Raw genomic sequence first — 22778 nt, 5'->3', positions numbered from 1 at the left:
TTTTTATTTATTCATATTTCATAAACATCTACTTATAAAGATAGAGAGTTGAATACGATAACTTTCTTTAACCTTTGTTGGCGAGAATAAATTTATGTTGTTTCAAGTATAAAAATAGCTTAGATATTTCCATCTCTTTTATATTATATAAGTTTATATAAAACTTGTGGAAATATCATATTAATAGATTTATGCGCATGTTTTCATGCTTTTGAGTACTGAAATTGTTAAAAATTTTCTACTTATTAATTCAGTGCTTTAAAAATGAATTTCGTGACTAACAGAAAAGTACTGCTTAATTAAAAAAAAGTAAAAATAAATCTGTAATTATTTAACAAAACAGGAATCCCAGCGTTGCGCATCAAGATTCATCAACTGTGAAAACCTAATAATTTTCATACCGCTCTCCTTAGCCGCTCTTAATGAATAATATAGAGATATAGTTTAATAACATTTAACTAATCTATAATTAAGTTCAGTATGTCTACAATTTCACATTAAACCACGACACCGATTTGAATGAAATTTGTGATAAAAAAGTTGAAGACTTTTTGATAAAAATTAAGATTGATTGATCTTGAATTAAAAGATTGATCTTGCCTATAAAACATGTTTACATAATATAACTACTTATTATTTTGCTTTGTTTAATACCATCATTAATTAATCTTAGTATTTACAATGTAAACGAATAAACCTTGGAAGATATAAATATTGTATTTCATTCCAGCACATTTTCCATAAGTTTGTCATTATATTGTCACGATCTTGGCGTCTGTCACACTTTGTACTCCAAGTTTATTCATTATGGAACTTTTTACAAAGTATCAACTTTCAAACTTGACTCGAGTTCAGTGTTTTGATCGAAATACTAACATTAGGCTCACGTCCAATATAACTTCAGATTTTATTCACAAATAGGACACTAGAACGTGTGAATAAGTTATTTGATAAAATGTATCCTACATAATATTCGAGTTTAATATTTGGGATGAAATGAACACAGACAATTGATGAACTTGAAGCCCATTATGGATTCACTCGTGGTAAAATTGTATCAAGAAATACGTATAGTCACGCATCTGCACAATACAGTTATAATATTTGTTAAGAAAAGAACATGTAATAGGGCATTCAGTTTCGGAAGATATCGTACAAGTCCTATACAATGTATTTTTCATTATTATTAAAAAAATTGGAATGTAGTACCATATTATAATTTAATAATCCTTGTTATTCGTGTTAACAAAAGTAATATAATAGTATCAGACGCAGATAGATATGATTGCTTCGAACACCAGCATCTTATGAAGATTATCTTCAATCTTTATGTTTGATGTGCAATAAATGAATGTGTTCATTACTGAACATTACTCGAACAAAGGTAAGTACAGCTTCACACGCTATAAACCCTGTTGGAATGGCTTTACGGAACTCATCTAAGATTGAAGTCTTTCAGTTTGATGGCAGTTGTGTTAGAGACTTGATCGTGTGTTGAGTGGTTTGCCATAATATAAGAAGTTTATCCTTGAATATTGATGAAGTTAACGTTATTAACTGCAATAATGTTCGTTGAACTGAATTTTATGTATAGTTTTTTCAGTAATTAAACAACTATATTCACCAGATAATCTGAGTAAAATAGAAAACAAAAAGTATGTGTACATTATACCATTCAAACGTTATATTGAATACTAGCTGTGCTCCGCGGTTTCATCCGCATTGTCACGCTCCTGTTGGTCCGTGATGATATATAGCTTATAGCCTTCCTCGATAAATGGCTAACACCGAAAGAATTTTTCAAATCGGACCAGCGCGTTCAAACAAACAAACAAACTCTTCAGCTTCATAATATTAGTATAGATATAACTAATATTGATTACATAACTTATAACTGCATAACTTATAAGCTAAGCTATCTCTGATTCCAGATCTGCTGGGTACAGAGCACAACCACTGTTGTCCAGTCGTGTTGGAAATCCACGATGAAGACCTTTCTACAGTACTTAATACTTACTAGTGTAGTAGAACTCCAAGGCTAAAGTGTATGATGATGAAAATCATAATTACTAATATCTGATGCTAATACAAATGGATACGCTACTCTACTAAGTATTAAACTTGTATATAATGTCCATTAATATTTCTAAACAGAATGGGGCCTACGGCCCTTATTCTTCATTTCATGTTCACCAAGGATCAATTCAATAGCATACAAGAAACACCCATCTCACATACAATAACAATACTTTATTTAACGTCAATTTGAGGTTTCACACTAACATCGGTAACAATGTGTGTGACAGAGCCATTAATTTGTAAATCTCCGCTGGTTATGTCAACCGCATACCACCGCCCACAAGATGAACTATATGTATAATCTAGGCTATTTGCTTTCATGGTTAGTGCAAATGAATAGTTCGTGATTTGTGTATTGATTGATTTAGTTATGTAATATCACTATCACTGTATAGCACAAAATAGAGTCGCTTCCCGTTGTCTGTCCCTATGTAAGCTTGGATCTTTATTTACGCAATAGATTCTGGGCTTTCTAGTAGATATAGTGATACTGGCACTAATAATATATAGATATAATAATATGTACTAGCTGTCTCGGAAAACGTTGCCGTGCTAAGTCATATCATTTAGTGGTATGAAAAATAAATGTAGTCAAGTTCTCAGACCTACCCGATATGCACACAAAATTTCATGACAATCGGTGAAGCCGTTTCTGAGAAGTTTAAATACAAACAAAGCGACACGAGATTTTTTTATACATATTAGAAGAAATATCATACATAATAATTACAATGCGAAGCTAGGATGGCTCGCTAGGAATAAACCAGTTTGTAAGCAATACAACTCTATAGCTATGAATGATAAAAGAATAATTTTGCATTCTACATGAACGCTTTCAATTCGCTTCATTTATCTTTGGACCGAATATAGTAGCCGCTTGCCAGTGATAGTTATAGTTAAACAATCTCTAAAATATTGACAACCATTGGAAATCTCATTCTACGAATACTAAAACAATAAATTTCATGATCAGAAAACAAAAATAATCAATAAGAAGATGCATTTATAATACACAAATAGTCAAGCTATATTCAACAAATTTAAGATAATATCTAGGTCACAAACGTTACATCTAAAATATCTCAATAATTCCTGTTTATCAGAATTCAATAACTTAATTGATATATATGATATTTCTGTTCAATAGTCACTCTTTAATTGCCACACCAATGGGTTGAAATTTTTTTAAAACTTATTGAAACAAGTCCATTATAAAATTCTAATTCTTCTTTATATTTTTATTTTATTTTCTGTTACAATGAAACTTTTAAATTGCCAACGGGTGAACTGTTAGACTTATTTCAATCTTTGTTGCATAGGCTGAATGAAAAGGGAAGAGCGGTTTCTCGAACGTATACAAATGGAGGAAATTAATAATGTATGCACTCCTCACTAACAGCAAGCGTAATGAGGCTCCGGATGGATGTATTTATGGTTCGAGTTTTCTACGTCTTCATTGTGAAAGTATTCTTGGAATGTATGTTCTTATTTATTTTAGTTTTAGTAAAACCAGCATTCTGTGGTAAATTTGTCTTGTTGTTTTAGACTAATTACTTATGTATGCAGTTTTGACTGGTTGTATCTAGAATATATTCATTCATATTATATTATTATGCGTTCGTAATAATTAAGGTTATGGTTTTATAGTATTTTAACATTTTAACATTTGCTCCAAGAACGACGCAATATTCTTTGACTGATAAATATTGGAGCGGGTATAATGCGTTATATGCGAATGTTATATGAATATCTTAAAGCAATATCTATAAGTTCTTTCTTTCGAGATCTTATAATCCGAGACTTTACAAACTATATCGAAAGAATAGATGATAAAGAATAGTCTTCTGTCTAGTATAAAACGTTTCCATACTCAGTTCCTTTATTAAGCGCATACTTATAAAAGCTATCATGTATATCGTTATACGAAACTTTCATGTACTACATGATATGGAATGATAAACAGATGCCGTTTCAAGTTATTTGTTCAACATTTTGATGTATTTTTCCCGAAGCTCTTGTTACAATTGCGTTCTCGTTGGATTTACATTTCAAAGATTTCGACTGTCGCCCTGTTATTGAACACGTGGCAACGTTGTACAATTTTGTTCAAAGGTTTTGTACAAGTGGAGTGTGTACCTAGTAATCGGCATAGACAGAAAGTAATAACTTTTTCGTATGGATAGAGTTGCGTCATATTTATTTTATATAAATTAATAGCTTTCAAATGAAGGGTTAAAACCGAAACGAAAATCTAGAACTAAACTACTAATAATGGAACAACATGGTGTGTGTGTGTGTGTGTGTGTGTGATGTCTTGTAAGATACAAGTTGATATAAAAAAGTAAGCAGTCAAAAGGATTGCTATTTGAAGTAAAAACTTAGAATTTAAGTATTAAAATTTAAATTACCATTAGCGTGTTTGTGACGCGAACTTTAAGATTTTCCTCTACCAAAAAGTGTTCCACGAAACTTGAGAAGTTTCCACAAAAGCGCATAGGTTATAACATACCAACACATATTTTCAAAGAATGATAAATACCATAAAAGATCTGTATAAAAACTATAACATATTTTGATTCAAAATAAGTTACATACTCTAACAAAACGATAAAAGTTTACGAACAAGTTTCGCAAACACTAAAAACAGTTCGCTACAGCTCTGAGAACTTTGTCAGCTGTTTATTATTAAATTTATTAGTGCACACTAAGAAAAACCCAGCTAACTTACGAAAATGAGAAAATTTCACTGGTTATATTTTATGATGCGCCGTGTTCCAGATTTATAAAACTTTTTAAGTAGGGATCTTAATTTTCTCGTAATATAAAATGTTGCTAATTAAAACTTCAGTTTCACGGTGCATATGTTTTTAAAAATTACATCCCTTGTCCACATAAAATTATCCCTAGGAAATAAAACAGCTTTAACGTATTAAGGAATTAATATTAAGTTTATAATTTCCTTACCGACACAATTTTATATCATAACTAGCTGCTTCGCGCGGTTTCACCCCCGTAGCTCCACTCCTGTTGGTCGTAGCGTGATGATATATAGCCTATAACCTTCCTCGATAAATAAGCTATCTAACCCCGAAAGAATTTTTCAAATTGGACCAGTAGTTCCCGAGATTAGCGCGTTCAAACAAACAAACAAACAAACTCTTCAGCTTTATAGTATTAGTATAGATAAATCAAGACAAAAAAGGAAGAACAATCTAGAGTAACTAATAATATGGCAATTGATTATGTGTTTGAATAATTAATATAATTGAAGAGAGAAATAAAACTATCTGAGTTCAATTAATGAATTTATTTGATAATATTACAGTTAACATCTTTCGTTCATTTGGAAGTTATATTTTATAATAATAAATTATACAATATTGTGCAATTTTATAACACAAACAATTTTAACAACAGCTTGGCTGTCCACAAAAAGAATATCAATTTTATTATACCCGTTACAGATACAATATTAAATTATACTTATATACACAAAGTACTTAAATTATGTGTCTCAAACTAAAGTTCAATGCTTAACCTAACAATATAAATTATATTAACCTAATTTAATGATTATTATGTACATACATTTAAGGGTATCGCTTATAAAAGATATATTTTAAATTATCTAGCTCAGTATAATATTGGCTTACGTAATGAAACGAAATGTTTCCAGAGTGATTTAAAATTTTCATAGATAACCTAATAATTTGGCTTCATTTATGTACAGTGAATGCTGTATTTTGAACTGATTTTTCCTTCTCATATTATGAGGCAGGAAAGAGTCTCGAATCACGTCGAAGTCACAAAAGCTAAAATAATAACTCATTTTTAACATTAAATAACAATAGTAAACACCTTGTTTAAGAAAACGAAAATTTACACATAAAACATAATTCTTTAGACATTTTTTTCAAATTTTGAAATGCTCTATTTCTGTTATCATCTTTTTTTATTATATTAAATTGATTTGGCTAAATTTGGCCCATATCCCTCTTAAATATATTAATTAATTATCAGACAGATGAATTACCATGTTACATACATTGATAATAATATTATACAGAAATCAAATCAATCAATCCCAGATTAAATTTCCACCAGTTTACATCATCTTAGTTCATGCAAGCTTTGTCTTGTAGCCCGTAATAATAATTCTTAGATCAAGTAAAAAATGATGACAGTATGACAATAACGAGTAGGTATAGTATCTGTGGTTGCCAGAAGAGAGAACCCTTGTTCCATGTATCGTGGTGAACTGCTGCCTGATTTTCACCTGTAAGAAATTTTAAAATAAAATACTATGTCATATGAAGTAATAAGCCTGTCTTCTATTTCAATACATTTTTGTAAGATTTTGTTGCTACACAACATCAAGGAATTCTTAATTTGAGGAAGTCATAGAAATGTAAGAACGAGAAAATATTATATAATATACAAAATACAGTTTGTATTCAATTGAAAACATCAAATAATCCAACGTTTGATAACATTCATATCAACTTGAAAAATAAAATACATTGTATGGTATTAAATGAAAAAAAAAACGAAACCGTAATAAAATAATTGCTGACAACATTTTCCTTTAGGGCAAAGAAATAGATAAATCAATTTTCAATACGAAAATTTCCGCGCGCTTTCACATAAATAAAAGAACATTCATTAGCATTGATATCCAATAGTAACCTCAAAACATTCCAAAGACCTACTTATAGACTACAAGCCCGCATAGGACAAAAATATGGGTCAAATGAACCACCAGGGGACATATCTAGAACGATAGCAGAGCAAAAAATAATAAGATTCATCACTATGCCGTCACTTGTAAGCTGTCCAACTGAGTGCAGATGAGAATTGAAAAGTACAGGTAGACTCGGTAAATTTTGGTCATATATTTTTGTACGGCATTCTTAACCATCGATAGATCCATTAAAAATAATAAGAAACCGCTCAGTGCCGTACAAAAATGGTGGTCCACCAAGTCGGAATTTTTATTTAATTTCCGAGAGTTACCGGGGGTAAATTTGGTCATTTGACCATGTACGGCATCTGTGTCATACGATTGCTATACTGCTTTTAATCCATTATTCCGCAACGCCGTACAAAAATCATGGGGACAAGGGGAAAAAATCGAGAGTTGTAATCCCCTCTCTTTCCCCACTCCAGGGGGTCATTTGACTAAGTACGGCTTCGGTTCCAAAACATTATCTAGCACTCAAAAGTACTATTAAAAGCAATGCCGTCAAAAAATAATTGTTCTTTTAAATGTATACCAATAATCATCTTAATTTCATCGAATTCTTGATATAAAGAGCTGTAAGGTCATTTGACCCTGTACGGGAACTTTTTTTTTAACATGATATTGTAAAATTCAATTGTTGTATAGTATTGCCGTTCAAAAGAAACCGTTCTAAAAAAAGTTATAGAGAAATGCAAAACCAGAAATTTTGTTAAAGTTTAAACATCGTAGATTAATGAAATATAATAGTTTTCTACACTTTATCCGTTGTTTTAAATAGTATTAACATAGATAAATTAGGAAAAAACGATGCCGTACATTTTTGTGCAGACCACATCTTTTAGGCTGATGAAAGCGACGAAAGCTACAATTTCAAGGGTGCTTTATAGCCATTTGATACAGTACGGCATTAACATATTTTTACCCAACTACGGCAAAGCAAAAGGAGGGTTATGGTTGTTTACAGGTCATGTATGTATGTTCATCTATTCCCTCGTAACTTCTAAACTACTTATCAGAATTCGACAAATGACATATCATTAGAAGCGTCTGAACTGTTCACTGGATAACCAGCGACCAGCTAGCTAAAGGCTATATGGGGTTTCACAAAATCTAATGTGGCGCCCTCTAGCGGACAAAACATACAGAGTAAAAAAATAAAGTTAAGATAAATATGCAGTGTTTGGTATCATTTGAAAGCGCTTTACTTGTACATTTTGAATATGTATATATTACTAGCATTTGCTTGTGACTTTACCTGTATTCATGGACTGATTGCATATAATTCACATCTTTTCGTTCATAGCTTTTTTATTAGTTCATCAATTTAACGGAGTCCATTCCACCTGACTCCGACTTTCCAAGGTGATAATTAACCACCTCGAGCTTCTTAATATTAATGTATATTTATATTTTATTATAAAAATATAAAGCAAACATTTCGTTATATGGATTTTTTTCTTTTTCAGATTTTTCCCCTTTGAACCAACGAAAATGTACGGCACATGAAAAAGTATTATCTATGCATAAAATACTTTAAAAATAAATTTATTTCGTGTTGTGTCAAATGACCCCCTGGAGTGGGGAAAGAGAGGGGATTACAACTCTCGATTTTTTCCCCTTGTCCCCATGATTTTTGTACGGCGTTGCGGAATAATGGATTAAAAGCAGTATAGCAATAGTATGACACAGATGCCGTACATGGTCAAATGACCAAATTTACCCCCGGTAACTCTCGGAAATTAAATAAAAATTCCGACTTGGTGGACCACCATTTTTGTACGGCACTGAGCGGTTTCTTATTATTTTTAATGGATCTATCGATGGTTAAGAATGCCGTACAAAAATATATGACCAAAATTTACCGAGTCTACCTGTACTTTTCAATTCTCATCTGCACTCAGTTGGACAGCTTACAAGTGACGGCATAGTGATGAATCTTATTATTTTTTGCTCTGCTATCGTTCTAGATATGTCCCCTGGTGGTTCATTTGACCCATATTTTTGTCCTATGCGGGCTTGTAGTCTATTACATAAAATCGGCATTATAATAATACATTGTTTTGATCTCCTTAAACAGGAATAAGAAGCCTGCTTCTATCCACCCTTCCTTCCTTATAAGAATAGTACAGGAATAAATTACCCCAAATCACAATTTTTATTATTCCCAAAAAATATTTGCATTTTAAATCCGCGTTCCAGTCATTCAATTTGTTAAATCCTACCAATTTTTAACTAACACGGAAATAGAAATTCAAAAATAAAAATATCGTTATTGAAATAGATTTAAGTGTATTAATAAACGTTTGTTTGTTGGTTTGTGAAAAGTGAAATGTTATAAAAATATTTGTAAATGTATCGTTTATTTTTTTTTCTACGTGACGAGGAATTTTTATGTAAACAGTATGTTCCGATATATTTGTTTTGCAAATGGAATAAGCTGACGTATTTGATTGAATTTTGAGTAAAAATGTATTTGTTTGTTTGTCGTATCTTCGGTATTAAACGATGAAAGTTAATTCTAATTGATTTAAAGAACATAATATAATATCAAATGGGTATATACTTATAAATAACAAATATTTTATCGACGATATTAGTTAACTACTAAAATATCATACATTATTTCTTAACAAAGGTTTTCCCATTTCTATTTCTGGCACTAGAGCCAAGAATAGTCAATCTCCCAACCAAAATGTTTTCATAATATCTTACAAAATTAATTCTTAAGCATTGGCTAAAAGCAAAATTAAAGCTTACTTACCACTAAGAACGTGTACATTTATAGAAACTTGAGAGTGATTGAGCAAGTGACAGCTGTAGAGACCACTATCGTTCTGAGAAGCTGTTGAAACGCTGAAGGTGGCACTGTAAAATTATGATTATTAATATGTACTTAAAAAAGAGCGTGTGTACCGAGCACTTGTTTCAGAAGTGAAACTTCATTGGCAATATTCAAAGATATAAATTTATAAAGAATAAAAAATAGCATTTGAATGCCATAAAACCAAAAATATCAAATATTCAAGATACCGAAATCGTCACCTTACCGTCCGTGACGTCACGGAATTGCCACGACACGAACTTGAAATTTTACTCTTGACGTGCCTAAAGAAGTTTAACTTCAAAAATTAGGTATAGTTGTACATAATATAAAATTAACTGTAATGATTGTAATTATACAACTGGCTTGGTTCAAGACGACCAAGCACATAATGCAAGGGACGTGATATTACATAGAACATAATAAATACAGAAGAATATTTTCGACCAAGACAAGAGTATGCTCGCATTTCGCAAGCGTTCAATTCCTGACACAAAATATAATAGAAACTAATAAACGCAAGCTCGAATATTTATTCATTCAATTAGTTCTTTCAGAAGGGCTTTTAAATCGTTATATTGCAACAATTAGTTACCACCGGCTCGGAAAACTGTTTTCAGAGAACCGGCAAGAAACTTTCATATTTTTATGAGTTTCAATAGACGGCTGGCTCAAACGGTAAATTTAATATTTGTTGAGTGCTTTGCTTTTATAATAGTAGTAAATTGAAATGTAGTGCTAGTCTATCAACGATTAATAAAAAAATGGTAAGTAAGTTAACAGCAAGGAAATTTTTATTTTTCGTTTCAATATTTAAAAATTAATTAAATAGTAGAATTGAGAAATGCGTAAAAATATTAATGTTATAGTCTTCTAAATTATGGTAACGTTTTACTTTACAATTAAACATTTAAAACCAAACAAACAGTATGCAAAAATAAAGACTCAGAATTTATACAACCAAAACGACACACATAGAACATACCTCATATTCCTCCACGTAATAAAATTCACTATGTCCTTCCCTTGTTTCCTCCACACTAGCCCATAAATATTATTCAATACTGGCCTCGTGACCGGCTGAACAGTCGCTTCTGTCTTCGCCTCAATGCTTTTTGTAGTCGTACTTATACTAACAGTCGACGTTATCGTCGTAGTTTCTACGCTCCAACTTTTATTTAACATTAAATCTAATTTATTGAATATTGTACTCATTTTGGTAGTCATTTCTGTTGTGGTTGTGACTGGGGCTGATGTGGTAGGCGTAGTTAATGTTATTGGTACTTTTGTCGGCAATGTCGTTACATATTCGTCGGATATTACGCATGAGAGCTTTATAGAGCTTCCTGCTTTGTAAAATTTGTCCTTGACGTCGTGCGTCGAGTCACCGTTTATCGTGAGAACGGGAGCTGTTCAAGAAATAAAAATATATAAATCACATTTGAAGAGCGATTGATGAATATGTGTTTAGCTAAGTAAGGTTTCTTTAAGATTCATTATTCACTATCATATTGATTGTTTTAATGAATCAAGAGATTTATTCAATAATTTATTGAATATAATTTTTTTTAATTAAAAACATATTTAACATGATGAGTTGTAGAGTTATTCTACTATGCTCACTATTCAAATTAATAATTAAAATATATTGACATTCACAGCTTTATATGAACGAATAAATTTTCAAAGATGTAACATCATAATCACAGTGTACAACAAAAGCAGTAACCAAAGAACCAACTTCCTCGCGATATGCATTCAAGAACCCTAAATCAAAGTATCCCAACAAAAAGCACGTACAAGCACGAACCGATGCTAAAACACGGCAAAATTGTGTTGGCGCTGTCACAAATTGTTCCACCCACATCGTTATGTAAGCGATCCAATCACCAGCTGAGCCTATCAAACGGCTCTATTGCACTCCGGATCACTACTGAAGGCGATCAACCTCAAATATTTACAGCCTTGCATACACTTTTATTGCAACTGAGAACGCTACTAATTCGCAACACAATTTGGCAGGGTTATACCGTTTTAACAACATTATTTGAGACGTAAATCGTCGGAATGTGTAATAAAACTTAATTAAACTTTAATGTCACTAATAGAGTACAGAGCGGAGATTAATGTTGACGTAAAAGAAATAAATTTGATAAAACTGCTGCATGCATTTAAATTAGTTTTGAAATTGAGTTGACTCAAAAATATACAGCTGTGATACACAATTTTGTTAATTTTATGGCAAGTTCAAGAAAGTTAGCGGTGGAGAAATAGTATGGCTTGTCTACGTAATTACACATAGCTGAATTTTTGAAACATAATCAGAACAATAAAATTAGAATTTATTCGACAATCATAAAACATTACTAAGACTAAACTCATTAATATTAATATTTAATTTGAATATTAATAGTAATATTAACTTTGACATTAATATTTCATTGTTCTCACAATATCCATGTTACCTACTCTATACCTAGCAAGTAATTTCATTTAGTTATGTACATTAGTTCTACTTTAATTTCAAAATTATTCGTATGAAATGAAAGCTCTCCACAGATAGCATAACAATACATACGTAACACAGTCAAATCAGTGTATATGGTTCTTGGCGGGTGCGTGGATATTTGGCACATGTAGCGGCCGGCGTCCGACCACTTGACGGGGTTAATGCTCAGCCTCCAGTTATTCGGGTATTGGAACTTTGAAGCCACGCGGTTGTCGCCGGCGTAGGGCGCGGGCCCGACGGTTAGGAGTTGGGCTGTTTCGGTTGTGTGACGGAGCCACATTACCTGGGAACAATAGGTGTTTTAGAGAAAAAAATTATGTGACGCGCAATCATAAATATAAATAAATAAATATTTCGGGACAATTTTCACACGCGACATGATCTGACCCCATACCACAGAATACGTCATAATAGTAGCTAAACGCTACCCATACTAAGCTTTAATTTTTGTTATTTAAACCAGATGGCTGATAAACATACATATATATAATTTTGAATAAATACTTATATCGATAATTAATTAACACCCATACAGAGAGCAAACATTTTTGTTCATCACACAAATATTTTCCCCGGGTGGGAATTGAACCCACGACCAGTGGTTGCCACCAACCAAGCCAACCGGCCAGTCAATTATTATATAAAGTTCTTTTTAAATTAAATTCATGTAGTTATTTACTACCTAGGTATTAAATTATATTATGTATCACAATTAAATTCCAATTTATGGTAAGTAGTTAACTGATAAACATAAGTAAGTTTATAAAATATATTATTAAGTAAGAACTTTTATGTTAATGTAGTCTTTAGATCCAGACATCTATCCAGACGCTAGAAAATCTATTCCCTATAGTGCATTAGACGAGCTCGCTAATTGATTGTCAAGTTTTATAACTAGAGATATAATACACCCTGTCTAGCGGATTCTGATGTCTGGGTTTTAATATTGCGGTATAAAATTGAAACTTAATTAAATGTATCATATCCCACATAGGAATAGTGTAACGTTATTCTACTAGTAAATGTTTCTTAAAAATTGTTTAATGAGTTATTGCACGCCTCATAAGCGAAGCGTTGAGGTGGGTACTACTGTCACTTCGCGCAAAACATCTGATTTTTCAAACTTAAAATGTCTTTATGTATCATACATTGCACTTGTAAGATAATACATACACACACATATTAAGGAAAAACACTATTTTTAACGTTCATGATATTTTTGATGTCATTTTTGTTATTTAAACTAGTTAAAAAACAGTTTAAAAAAGTTCTGTCTTGGACGTCCGTGTGTCTGTATGTGCGGATCCTTTTTCTTGTTAACACGATAGCGACCGAAATACTTTACTAATCGAGTCTTTTTTTTTCTCTTACGCTTGAGTATGCTCAGGAATAGAACCCTTTCATTTTTCAGGGTCTGATTCGATGTGGTTTAATTGTTATTAAATAAACAAAAATAATAATTAATAAATATTTATTAAAAAAAATTATGAGGCGTGCACTTTTGGATTTTCCAAATTATTTGGTTATTCCATTGCCAAAAAACTAAAATCAAGTCCTTAAACATGTGTTTAATATAAGTTTACATCGACAATTCTATAATGACTACTTATTAATCATTACAGACCACATATCTTCCTGATATGCTAATATGTGTAGCTGATTTGTCAGTTAGTATGACAAAATAATGTACGAAAATTTACTTAAAAATTCCTGGACCTTATCAGCAAGACATGAAACAATTTCTTAGCATTCTCTTACAGTTTTATCCTTGAGCATAACGACCCTGCAGTTGAGCAGCGCCTCAGCCCCCACGTGGGCGGTCACTTGCGTGATGTTCCTCTCTTCGAAGTACGGCCCCCAGTGCCGCTCGTGGTGATGCAGCTCCTGGTACGGCGCATACTGGCGGGATTCTTCCGCTTTACCTGCAAGTAGCTCGTGATGTATATTATGTTAGATATGCATTGGGAAATTTGAGTTGTATAGGTACGTCATAGTCAGCAAAGCTGGGTCGTCGTGGTGGTGGTCTACCAAGGGGTCTTAAGCTTGTCCACTGTAGGTATATGTATGTTGGTAATTTGATTGGAACTATAGAGATTGCATGAATATATTGTGGTGATGTGTAGAAATAATAATATTGGACCCACGGATGGAAATATATTTATGAGTAGCCTTTTGCTATCTGGTGAATGAATTATAAACATCGGTCTTACAGCTTACTATAAGCACAAAAACATAAAAAAAATCTTTGAATTTATTATTAAAACGCGTATAATATTATACCGCTGTTTGTATCTTATGGCAAAATATAAGTTCACTAATAAAATTACTAAAAAAATTAAAATAATATTTTTATACGAGGTAAAAGTATACCTATACAAGGGTTACGAAATAAAATATGAAAGAAAACTCATAGTTCATTAGTTGGCTGTTCTACATTCCTCAACACGAACTAAGGTTCCATTAAAGACAAGTAAACAATTAACTTGATGGATACTCTTTGTTTGAAATATGCTTTTTATTTTAAAGTGCGATATTGAAATGTTGGTTAAGGGTGCTGCTTATTGTACGCTCGCCTTTTGTTGGAAATTTAATTTCGGCCATTTGTTTCGATATAAATGATCTATTACATTAACGTTGTAAGATTAGTTTGCATTTAATAATGATATGAGCGGAAGAAATAGTTAAATATTCAAAATTTTATAAATTACAAGAAGAACAGTTTTTTCGTCACTTTTTTTATTGTGTGATTGTGTGTGAGTTCCCGACATAATAGTATGTAAAAATAATTAGTTGAATATGAAACATCTATATAAATTTAGAAAATATTTATCAAGAATTAACGAGACTTTTTCAAGGTGAGATATCGATAAACAACTAATTATTTACATAATACTAACACAGATGTAAAACACAGTTTCATCAAACTTTAAATAAGCATATTATTTATAGGTTTAATGATCTTGATATTGAAGGGTATAATAGTAATATACTAGTCAAAATCAAAATATGTAATAAATGTAAACTTTTTAGAAGTAAAAAATTTAGGAAGTAACAACAAATTATACAACCTTAGGATCTAAATAATATGAATATAAAAAGGTTTCATACTTTCGCATAAATGTTCAAATAGGTCCCAGTTAATTAAAAACAATATCAAAACGCAATAAATGCAAAAAAATGCTAGCCTGTAGAAACATTATTGTACATAGGATGATGATGAAATTCAGACAAAGTTTGAGTATTTCGAACATGTTGTGATAAAATATTAACAGAAAAATCACAAAACAACCTCGAAGTAAAATCGATACTCACCCTGTAATAAATGATCGTTGTCAGTCGGACCCTCTCGTATGCTTTCTCGCAATTTCTTAGTAATGTTCCTGAATATCTCTCTGGATAATGCCAGGCCGTCCTTCTCATCGCTTCGACGCGCTCGGACGTGATCTTCGATATGCAACGGTTCTGAATAGAATGGGTATGCCTTTACAAGGGAATTCATTCTTTATTTGTAGAACATAAAGGTCCAGATGGTTCCTATTAGGTTTCAGTGGCGTATAATGCTATGTAATTACAGTCACGTATTGACAAGTGAATTGATCAAATGTGTTATGAGCGTGTAGGAATTGGTTTTGGTAAGAATGTATGTTGAACATAAATATTCAGTTTGTAAGGAATAGAGAAGAGACTATATACAACAAAACCCACAGGATTGTCTTTTAATTCTCTAAATAAAGGAAATATTGATTACATACATAATATAGAAAATATATACAATATTTTTTGTGACTGTAATTACATAGCAATTCATGCGTATTTAAATAATAGGAGAAGTATGTATATATGAATCATGCAAAAATATATTGTTCAGAATAACATAATACAATAAGGTCCTCTGGTAAAACATATCGATGAAGTTACGAAAGCTTTATTATATTGAAGAATTTCCAATACCGGTAAAGGACCGGCCCTTGTGGAAATTTTCCAAGTCCTTAATTCAAATATTAATAAGGATAAACACACGAGAAACATTTAGCTATCAAGTACTACGTAAATTTGATTGCCTGCTGTTATAAATAACCTAAAATCCAACGGTTATTAATTCATCCGCTAAAGCCTATTTGCTCGAGTTTCGAAGCGAAGGCAAAAATTACGAATTTCATTCATAAAACGCCGCCTTTGTAGGCTTTCGAAATGTTTGAAGTTTAATTATGATTTTTTCTATTAAAGACAGGTCGTTTCCAAGTTGTTACAAATATACTTGATGTTTATTTTTACTGTTAATTTAACATTTGTTAGAATCTACGCGATCTTTTTATTTAAGAACGTATATAAATTACTTTAATAATATTGTAGCATCGTGTTATTTTGATACCCCATTTCAGGTTACTGTGTACTGTAAATATAGTCCAGATAAATGAAACGAATTCTTTAGTAGTTTAACCTTTGATAGCTTATTCAGTTTTCATTTATTCCATCACACAGTCGTGATAACATTTATATTTTATTAAATGTATATATTTGACGAGTATGAAAGTACATTATTCCATTAAATCTTGACTAACGAAGAAGCCACCTAAGGCATCAACTAAGTAGAAACTGTACTTTGTTACCGGTATTAACAAATTAGTGAGACAAAGCTCTTTACACTTCGTAGAGGCTCACGTACTAGTGTAGCTAATGCTACGCTGGGTGCTACGCCGTAGCAATCTTGTTACGGAGTCTACGATTGTAGAGCTTCCTTAGTTTAACTCTGTGCCATATTTAAAATGATATATAATGTAAAGTGTTGTATTTTATATACTCTATCTAAATAGATACGAAATATAATATTATATTTGTAGTTGTAGAAATTTGATTAAAACATAAAATCTTTATATTATGGTAAAATATGTTTAATGTAAACATAAACATACATTTTAAAAGATAATATATAAAATTAGGTTTAGTTAGTTAAAGAGGCTTCATTATTAAAAAACAGACTAGTAATTAACAATATAATATTCCTTCATTTCGGCATCGATTCTCGTTCTCAAGCTCCCGGCGTTAATTTATGTTAATAGAAATCGTTATATAATCGAATAATACTCTACATTCTACATTGAAAGCGACCTTAAAAATACAGCACTATTTTAAATCGCTCGAGTCAAAAATTAAGTTTGCATGGATCGGAATAGTTTCACTGATTGCAGTATTCATTTGTTAATTGATGTTAATCTGATTGGATTCTTAAAATTAATTGAGGTTTTAATTGTGTCACAATGAGTAAATAATCGTAAAAGTAAATTTTCTAGTTTTATAAACATTTCTTTGATAAATTAGTTTTTCAATCGTTATTTAACGACCTATATAAAAAGGTGTGCGTGTACTAGTGTACACACGTAAGAAGTGAAACTTCTTTATGACCTTATTTTTCAAAAAATAATTTACTTTATGCAACTTTACATCAGTACGTCGAATCAAAGATGGCGCGTAACGGAATAATGTCACGCGTAACGAAAAAATGTTACACTCAATTTTTTTCCAACCCCGATAAGTAAAGAAGTTTCACTTCAAAAAATAACATGAAAATATATGTTTATTAATTAGTAGTAGTATCATTGTTATTTTACACACAATTACTAGGTAGATTAATATCCTACATACACCCAGTCTCTGGAGTTTTTACAATCAATGACAATTTATTTGTTACAGGCTCGTGTAGGCGCTGTATTTCATGTTTGTACTTTTGTAGAGCATTACATTTTTTCGGTTTTAATAATGGCGTCTCTTATAAGTATCATTATTATTATAAATATATTAATTACCTGATGCAGTATGGAAGCAGCATAACGCTAAACACACAAGGTTAAGGCCGCTCCACTGCATATTAGAGGATACATCACAGGCGCTTACGCATTACGCCGGTTACCTGAAAATAAAATGAAATAATTTATAGTATAATAGTAACTATAATCAATGAAATAAACTCTTGCTGTTAACTTGTTGGTATTATTCTATAATAGACAATGTAATATTAAGTTTGCAACACTGTATCTTGAATCTATATGTCTATGTCTGTTTCCTTTTCATTATTGTACTGCGACGCCATATTGTATAAATCGGTAAGAAATAAAACTCCACATTATCAAAAGTATCTGCTGTTTTTATTTCAACTACAGGTTATGGGCCCAGGCACATAACTTGGAAGAAGAAACCATTTGAATCGAAAACTGTTCGTCGAAGAAAAACAATTGTCGACACCGGCGAGTGGCGCGGTAAATTGTTTTGAGGTTACCACGAGGCACGAGGTTACCACTTGGGTAAAAATAAAACTTGCAACGCAAGGACGGGACGAGCAGGAAGTCAAAATTATACAATAAATATGGAAGAAAACAAGCACACGAGCATAAAATTGGAGGGTGCATCTAATTGGAATGTGTGGAAATTCCAATCCACCATTTTACTACGCAGTCATGGTCTGTTGGATGTCGTACAGGGAATCTCGGTGAAGCCGAGGGACGCAACTGAAATAGCGGAATGGGAAAAACGTGACGCTAAAGCTCAAACATGGATTGTTACCAGGATGTCGGAAAATGCAATGATGCATATAATTACTTGCACTACGGCGGCGCAAATGTGGAACAAACTGGCGAGCGTTTATGAGCAAAAATCTGATACAAGTATACATTTAATACAACAAAGATTTTTTCAATATAAGTTCGAAGATGGAACAGAGATGTCATCATTTTTGTCAAAAATAGAAGAAATGAAAAATCAGTTAAAGCAAATGGGAGAGGATATCTCAGAAAAATTCGTCATTACGAAGGTCTTGATGTCTCTTCCAGATTATTACAAACATTTTGTTTCTGCATGGGAATCGGCGCCGGATAATAAACAAACCTATGATAATTTAGTGGCAAGGTTGTTGATAGAAGAGGAGAGGTTGAAAGACAGAAAGGAATCGCCCGTGCAATCAGCATCGTCTTAGGCTTTTATTGCAAGAGGATTTGATAAAAAGGACATTAAGTGCTATAAGTGTAATAACAAAGGACATTTTCAAAGTGAGTGCCGTAATAAACAAAACAATAAATCGGAAAATTATAACAAACGAGGTAAAAAGTGTTTTTATTGCAAGAAAGTAGGTCATTTAAAAAGTGAATGCTAGTTTAGAAAGAATAAAGACAAGAGTGACAATAATAACGCGTTTGTAATCCAGAGTGCCAGTGGACTCTTTCAAAAGGCACAGTGGATAGTGGACACAGGTGCTAGTAACCATATGTGTTATGATCGTGAGTTATTTACAACATATACTCCATCAACATCGGACACTTTTGTTACTGTAGGGAACGGTAACTTGTGTAGTGTGCATGGTTCTGGACAGATAGTCCTGCAAGTAAACAACGGTGAAAAATGGATTGACACAACCATAGACTGTGTGCTATTCGTACCGGAATTGAAAACAAACCTGCTATCTGTCAAATGTGTCACGGATAGAGGTTATGTCATGGTTACTAATGAGAACACTTGTAAGTTTTTAAAACAAAACAAAGTGTGTGCGGTATCATATCGCAATCAAGATATGTATTTGTTAGAAGTACGTTACAAACATGTTACAGCAAATGTGGCTATGGTGCAATCTAGCTTAAATGAATGGCACGAAAAACTAGCACATCAAAACATACAACATGTGAAGAAAGTACTAGCGCAGAATAATATTAAAGCTTCTGATAACTTTGTTGACAATTGCAAAGGATGTTTAGAGGGCAAATCACATCGCCTGCCTTTTGCTATAAGTAAGACAACTACTTCAAGAGTATGTGAATTAATTCATGCGGATGTATGCGGCCCGATGGAGGAGGCTTCCATTGGAGGAGCCAAGTATTTTCTTCTGCTGAAAGATGATTTCTCAAATTACAGAACAGTATATTTTTTGAAAGGAAAATATGAAGTCAGAGCTTATGTTGAAAAGTTTATAAAAATATGTGAAAATATGACAGGCAATAAAATTTTATATTTTCGGAGTGATAATGGTTTGGAGTTTATTAATAAGGATATGAAGGAAATGTTTGCCCAGTTTGGAATTGTACATCAGACAACAGTAACATACACTCCAGAGCAAAACGGAAAAGCTGAGCGTGAAAACAGAACATTGGTGGAAACAGCTCGATCTCTATTGTACGCCAAGGGATTGCCAAAGAAACTATGGGCTGAGGCGATAAATACTGGATGTTTTGTACTTAACCGAACAGGACTGAGTACTAATAAAGTGAAAACTCCATATGAGGTTTGGACAGGCAAAAGTTATAACATACATGATTTAAAGATCTTCGGAAACCCCGTATTTGTCCATATCCCGAAGGAAAAGAGAACTAAATGGGACTCAAAAGGTGAAAATGGAATTATGGTTGGCTATGGAGAGGACACAAAAGGATACAGAATATTCTTTGAGAAAAACAATACTGTTCAAATAAAAAGAGATGTGATATTTTTAAAATGCTCAAAAGAAATTGATTATGATATAGTGTTGAACGATGAACAAGAAAAGGGAGAAATGCCAAGCCAAAATGTGGAATTGCAATTACCAGAGGAAGAATCAAGTGCTTCAAGTTCTGAAGATTGTGATGATGGTAGTGTTTATGAACCAGCTACTAGTGAGGACTGCACTGATGATGACGTGGAGGTCTCAGAGCCACAGAGAAGGGAACCTAGTCAGCGTAAGAAAAAGCGAACATCATTCTACAGATGCAATAATGTAGTTTTGTTAAATGAGGATGAGCCGAGAACGTACCAAGAAGCTATGAGGCATGAAAATGCATCAGAATGGCAAAAAGCGATGCAAACAGAGCTGAACACTCTAGCAGAAAATAGGACATGGGAATTTTGTCAGAAGCCTAATGATTGTAAGGTAATTTCTAGTAAATGGGTATTCAAAATTAAATATATTAATGGGGTAAAGCATTACAAGGCCAGATTAGTAGCTAGGGGATTTGAGCAAAACAATGATATTGATTATAATGACATTTATGCACCAGTGGCGAAGTTAACCACATTTAGATTGTTTGTATCTGTTGCTACTTTGTTAAAATTACCAATCCATCAAATGGATGTCACTGGCGCATTTCTGTATGGTGAAATTAAGGATAATGTGTACTTACAGCTACCAGAAGGAGCATTTAATAGTAATAATAATGTTGTTAAATTGCATAAGTCTTTATATGGCCTTAAGCAGTCACCTAAACACTGGAATGACAAGTTTAACTCAGTAATGATACAGGAAAATTTTGTAAAATCTAAAGCTGATTCGTGTCTTTATGTAAAGAGCAATGATAAATGTAAAATTTATGTACTACTGTATGTTGATGATATTTTGACATTTGGTACAGATGAAACTAGTGTAAATGAGTTTAAAAGTATGTTGTGTAAAAAATTTAGAATGAAGACTTTAGGTTTAATATCTGATTTTATTGGTATTAATGTTAAACAAAATTTAGAGACAGGCGTAACAGAGTTATCACAAAAGGAATATTTATTAAATGTTTTGAAGCGTTTTCATATGGAAAATTGTAAGCCCGTATCATCTCCTATTGATCAGAATTTTGTATTCAGTCAGAACTGTAATGAAAAGTCAGATAAAGGTATAGAAAACTTATGTAGACAAATAATAGGATGTCTCATGTATGCAGCATGTGGTACAAGACCTGATTTATGTATATCTGTATCTATCCTTAGTAGGTATCAAAATAAAGCTAATAATATGTTATTGTCATCATTAAAGAGAGTGCTAAGATATATAAGATATACTTTAGATTATAAACTTGTTTACAAATGTAATAATAATAGTAAACTCATAGGTTATTGTGATGCTAACTGGGGTGGAGATTTAGTTGATAGGAAATCTACCACCGGTTTCTGTTTCATGTTTAATAATTGTTTAGTCTCTTGGTGCTCAAAGAAACAATGTTCAGTAAGTCTTTCTTCAACTGAATCCGAATATATCTCTATGAGTATGGCTGCAGGTGAGGCGTGTTGGCTAATAAACATATTGAAAGATTTTTTTCCTAATATAAATATGTGTCCTGTTACTATTATGTGTGACAATCAGTCCGCTATTAAGGTAGCCAGTACTGAATGTATTAAAAGATTAAAACATATTGATATACGTTACCATTATGTTAGAGAGCTAATTAATAAAGATAAGATTGTTGTTAAATATGTTAAGACTGAGGATCAGTTGGCGGATGCCTTAACTAAGCCTGTAAATGCCTTGTTATTATCAAAATTTGTTAATATTAGTATGTGTAACTTTTAGTTGAGAGTAATTAATATTACATTGAAGGGGGGTGTTGGTATTATTCTATAATAGACAATGTAATATTAAGTTTGCAACACTGTATCTTGAATCTATATGTCTATGTCTGTTTCCTTTTCATTACTGTACTGCGACGCCATATTGTATAAATCGTTAAGAAATAAAACTCCACATTATCAAAAGTATCTGCTGTTTTTATTTCAACTACATAACTGTCAAACTAAACCTCGAAACTATTTTTTAAATAAAATTATTCTACAAGTGTTTATGAACAGTCATTTGTATATAACATTTGTATATGCTTTGTGGTATTTTTTATATAATTTCTGTATTTACATCT

The 22778-nt window shown here is 32.0% G+C and overlaps 1 protein-coding gene across 1 annotated transcript in view; it reads right to left on the bottom strand.

Annotated features, from left to right (window-relative positions):
* Positions 1–5403: 5403 nt before the first annotated feature.
* Positions 5404–22778, bottom strand: part of dpr18 (defective proboscis extension response 18) — a 29927-nt gene continuing 12552 nt past the window's right edge. Inside the window, exons 2-8 of the mRNA XM_089707263.1 lie at positions 17955–18058; positions 15463–15612; positions 13909–14072; positions 12220–12433; positions 10627–11050; positions 9582–9685; positions 5404–6355 (exon numbers count right to left, since the gene is read on the bottom strand). Coding sequence (XP_089563389.1) covers positions 6243–6355; positions 9582–9685; positions 10627–11050; positions 12220–12433; positions 13909–14072; positions 15463–15612; positions 17955–18015 — 1230 coding nt within the window. The 5' untranslated portion in view covers positions 18016–18058 and the 3' untranslated portion in view covers positions 5404–6242. The remainder of the gene's footprint in view (positions 6356–9581; positions 9686–10626; positions 11051–12219; positions 12434–13908; positions 14073–15462; positions 15613–17954; positions 18059–22778) is intronic.

This window comes from Colias philodice, chromosome 19, assembly GCF_061535455.1.
Source record: "Colias philodice isolate Cphi_HAF_F1 chromosome 19, ilColPhil1 Martin Lab GWU primary, whole genome shotgun sequence".
NCBI classification, from domain to species: domain Eukaryota; kingdom Metazoa; phylum Arthropoda; class Insecta; order Lepidoptera; family Pieridae; genus Colias; species Colias philodice.
This window is presented reverse-complemented; position numbering and strand designations above follow the sequence as displayed.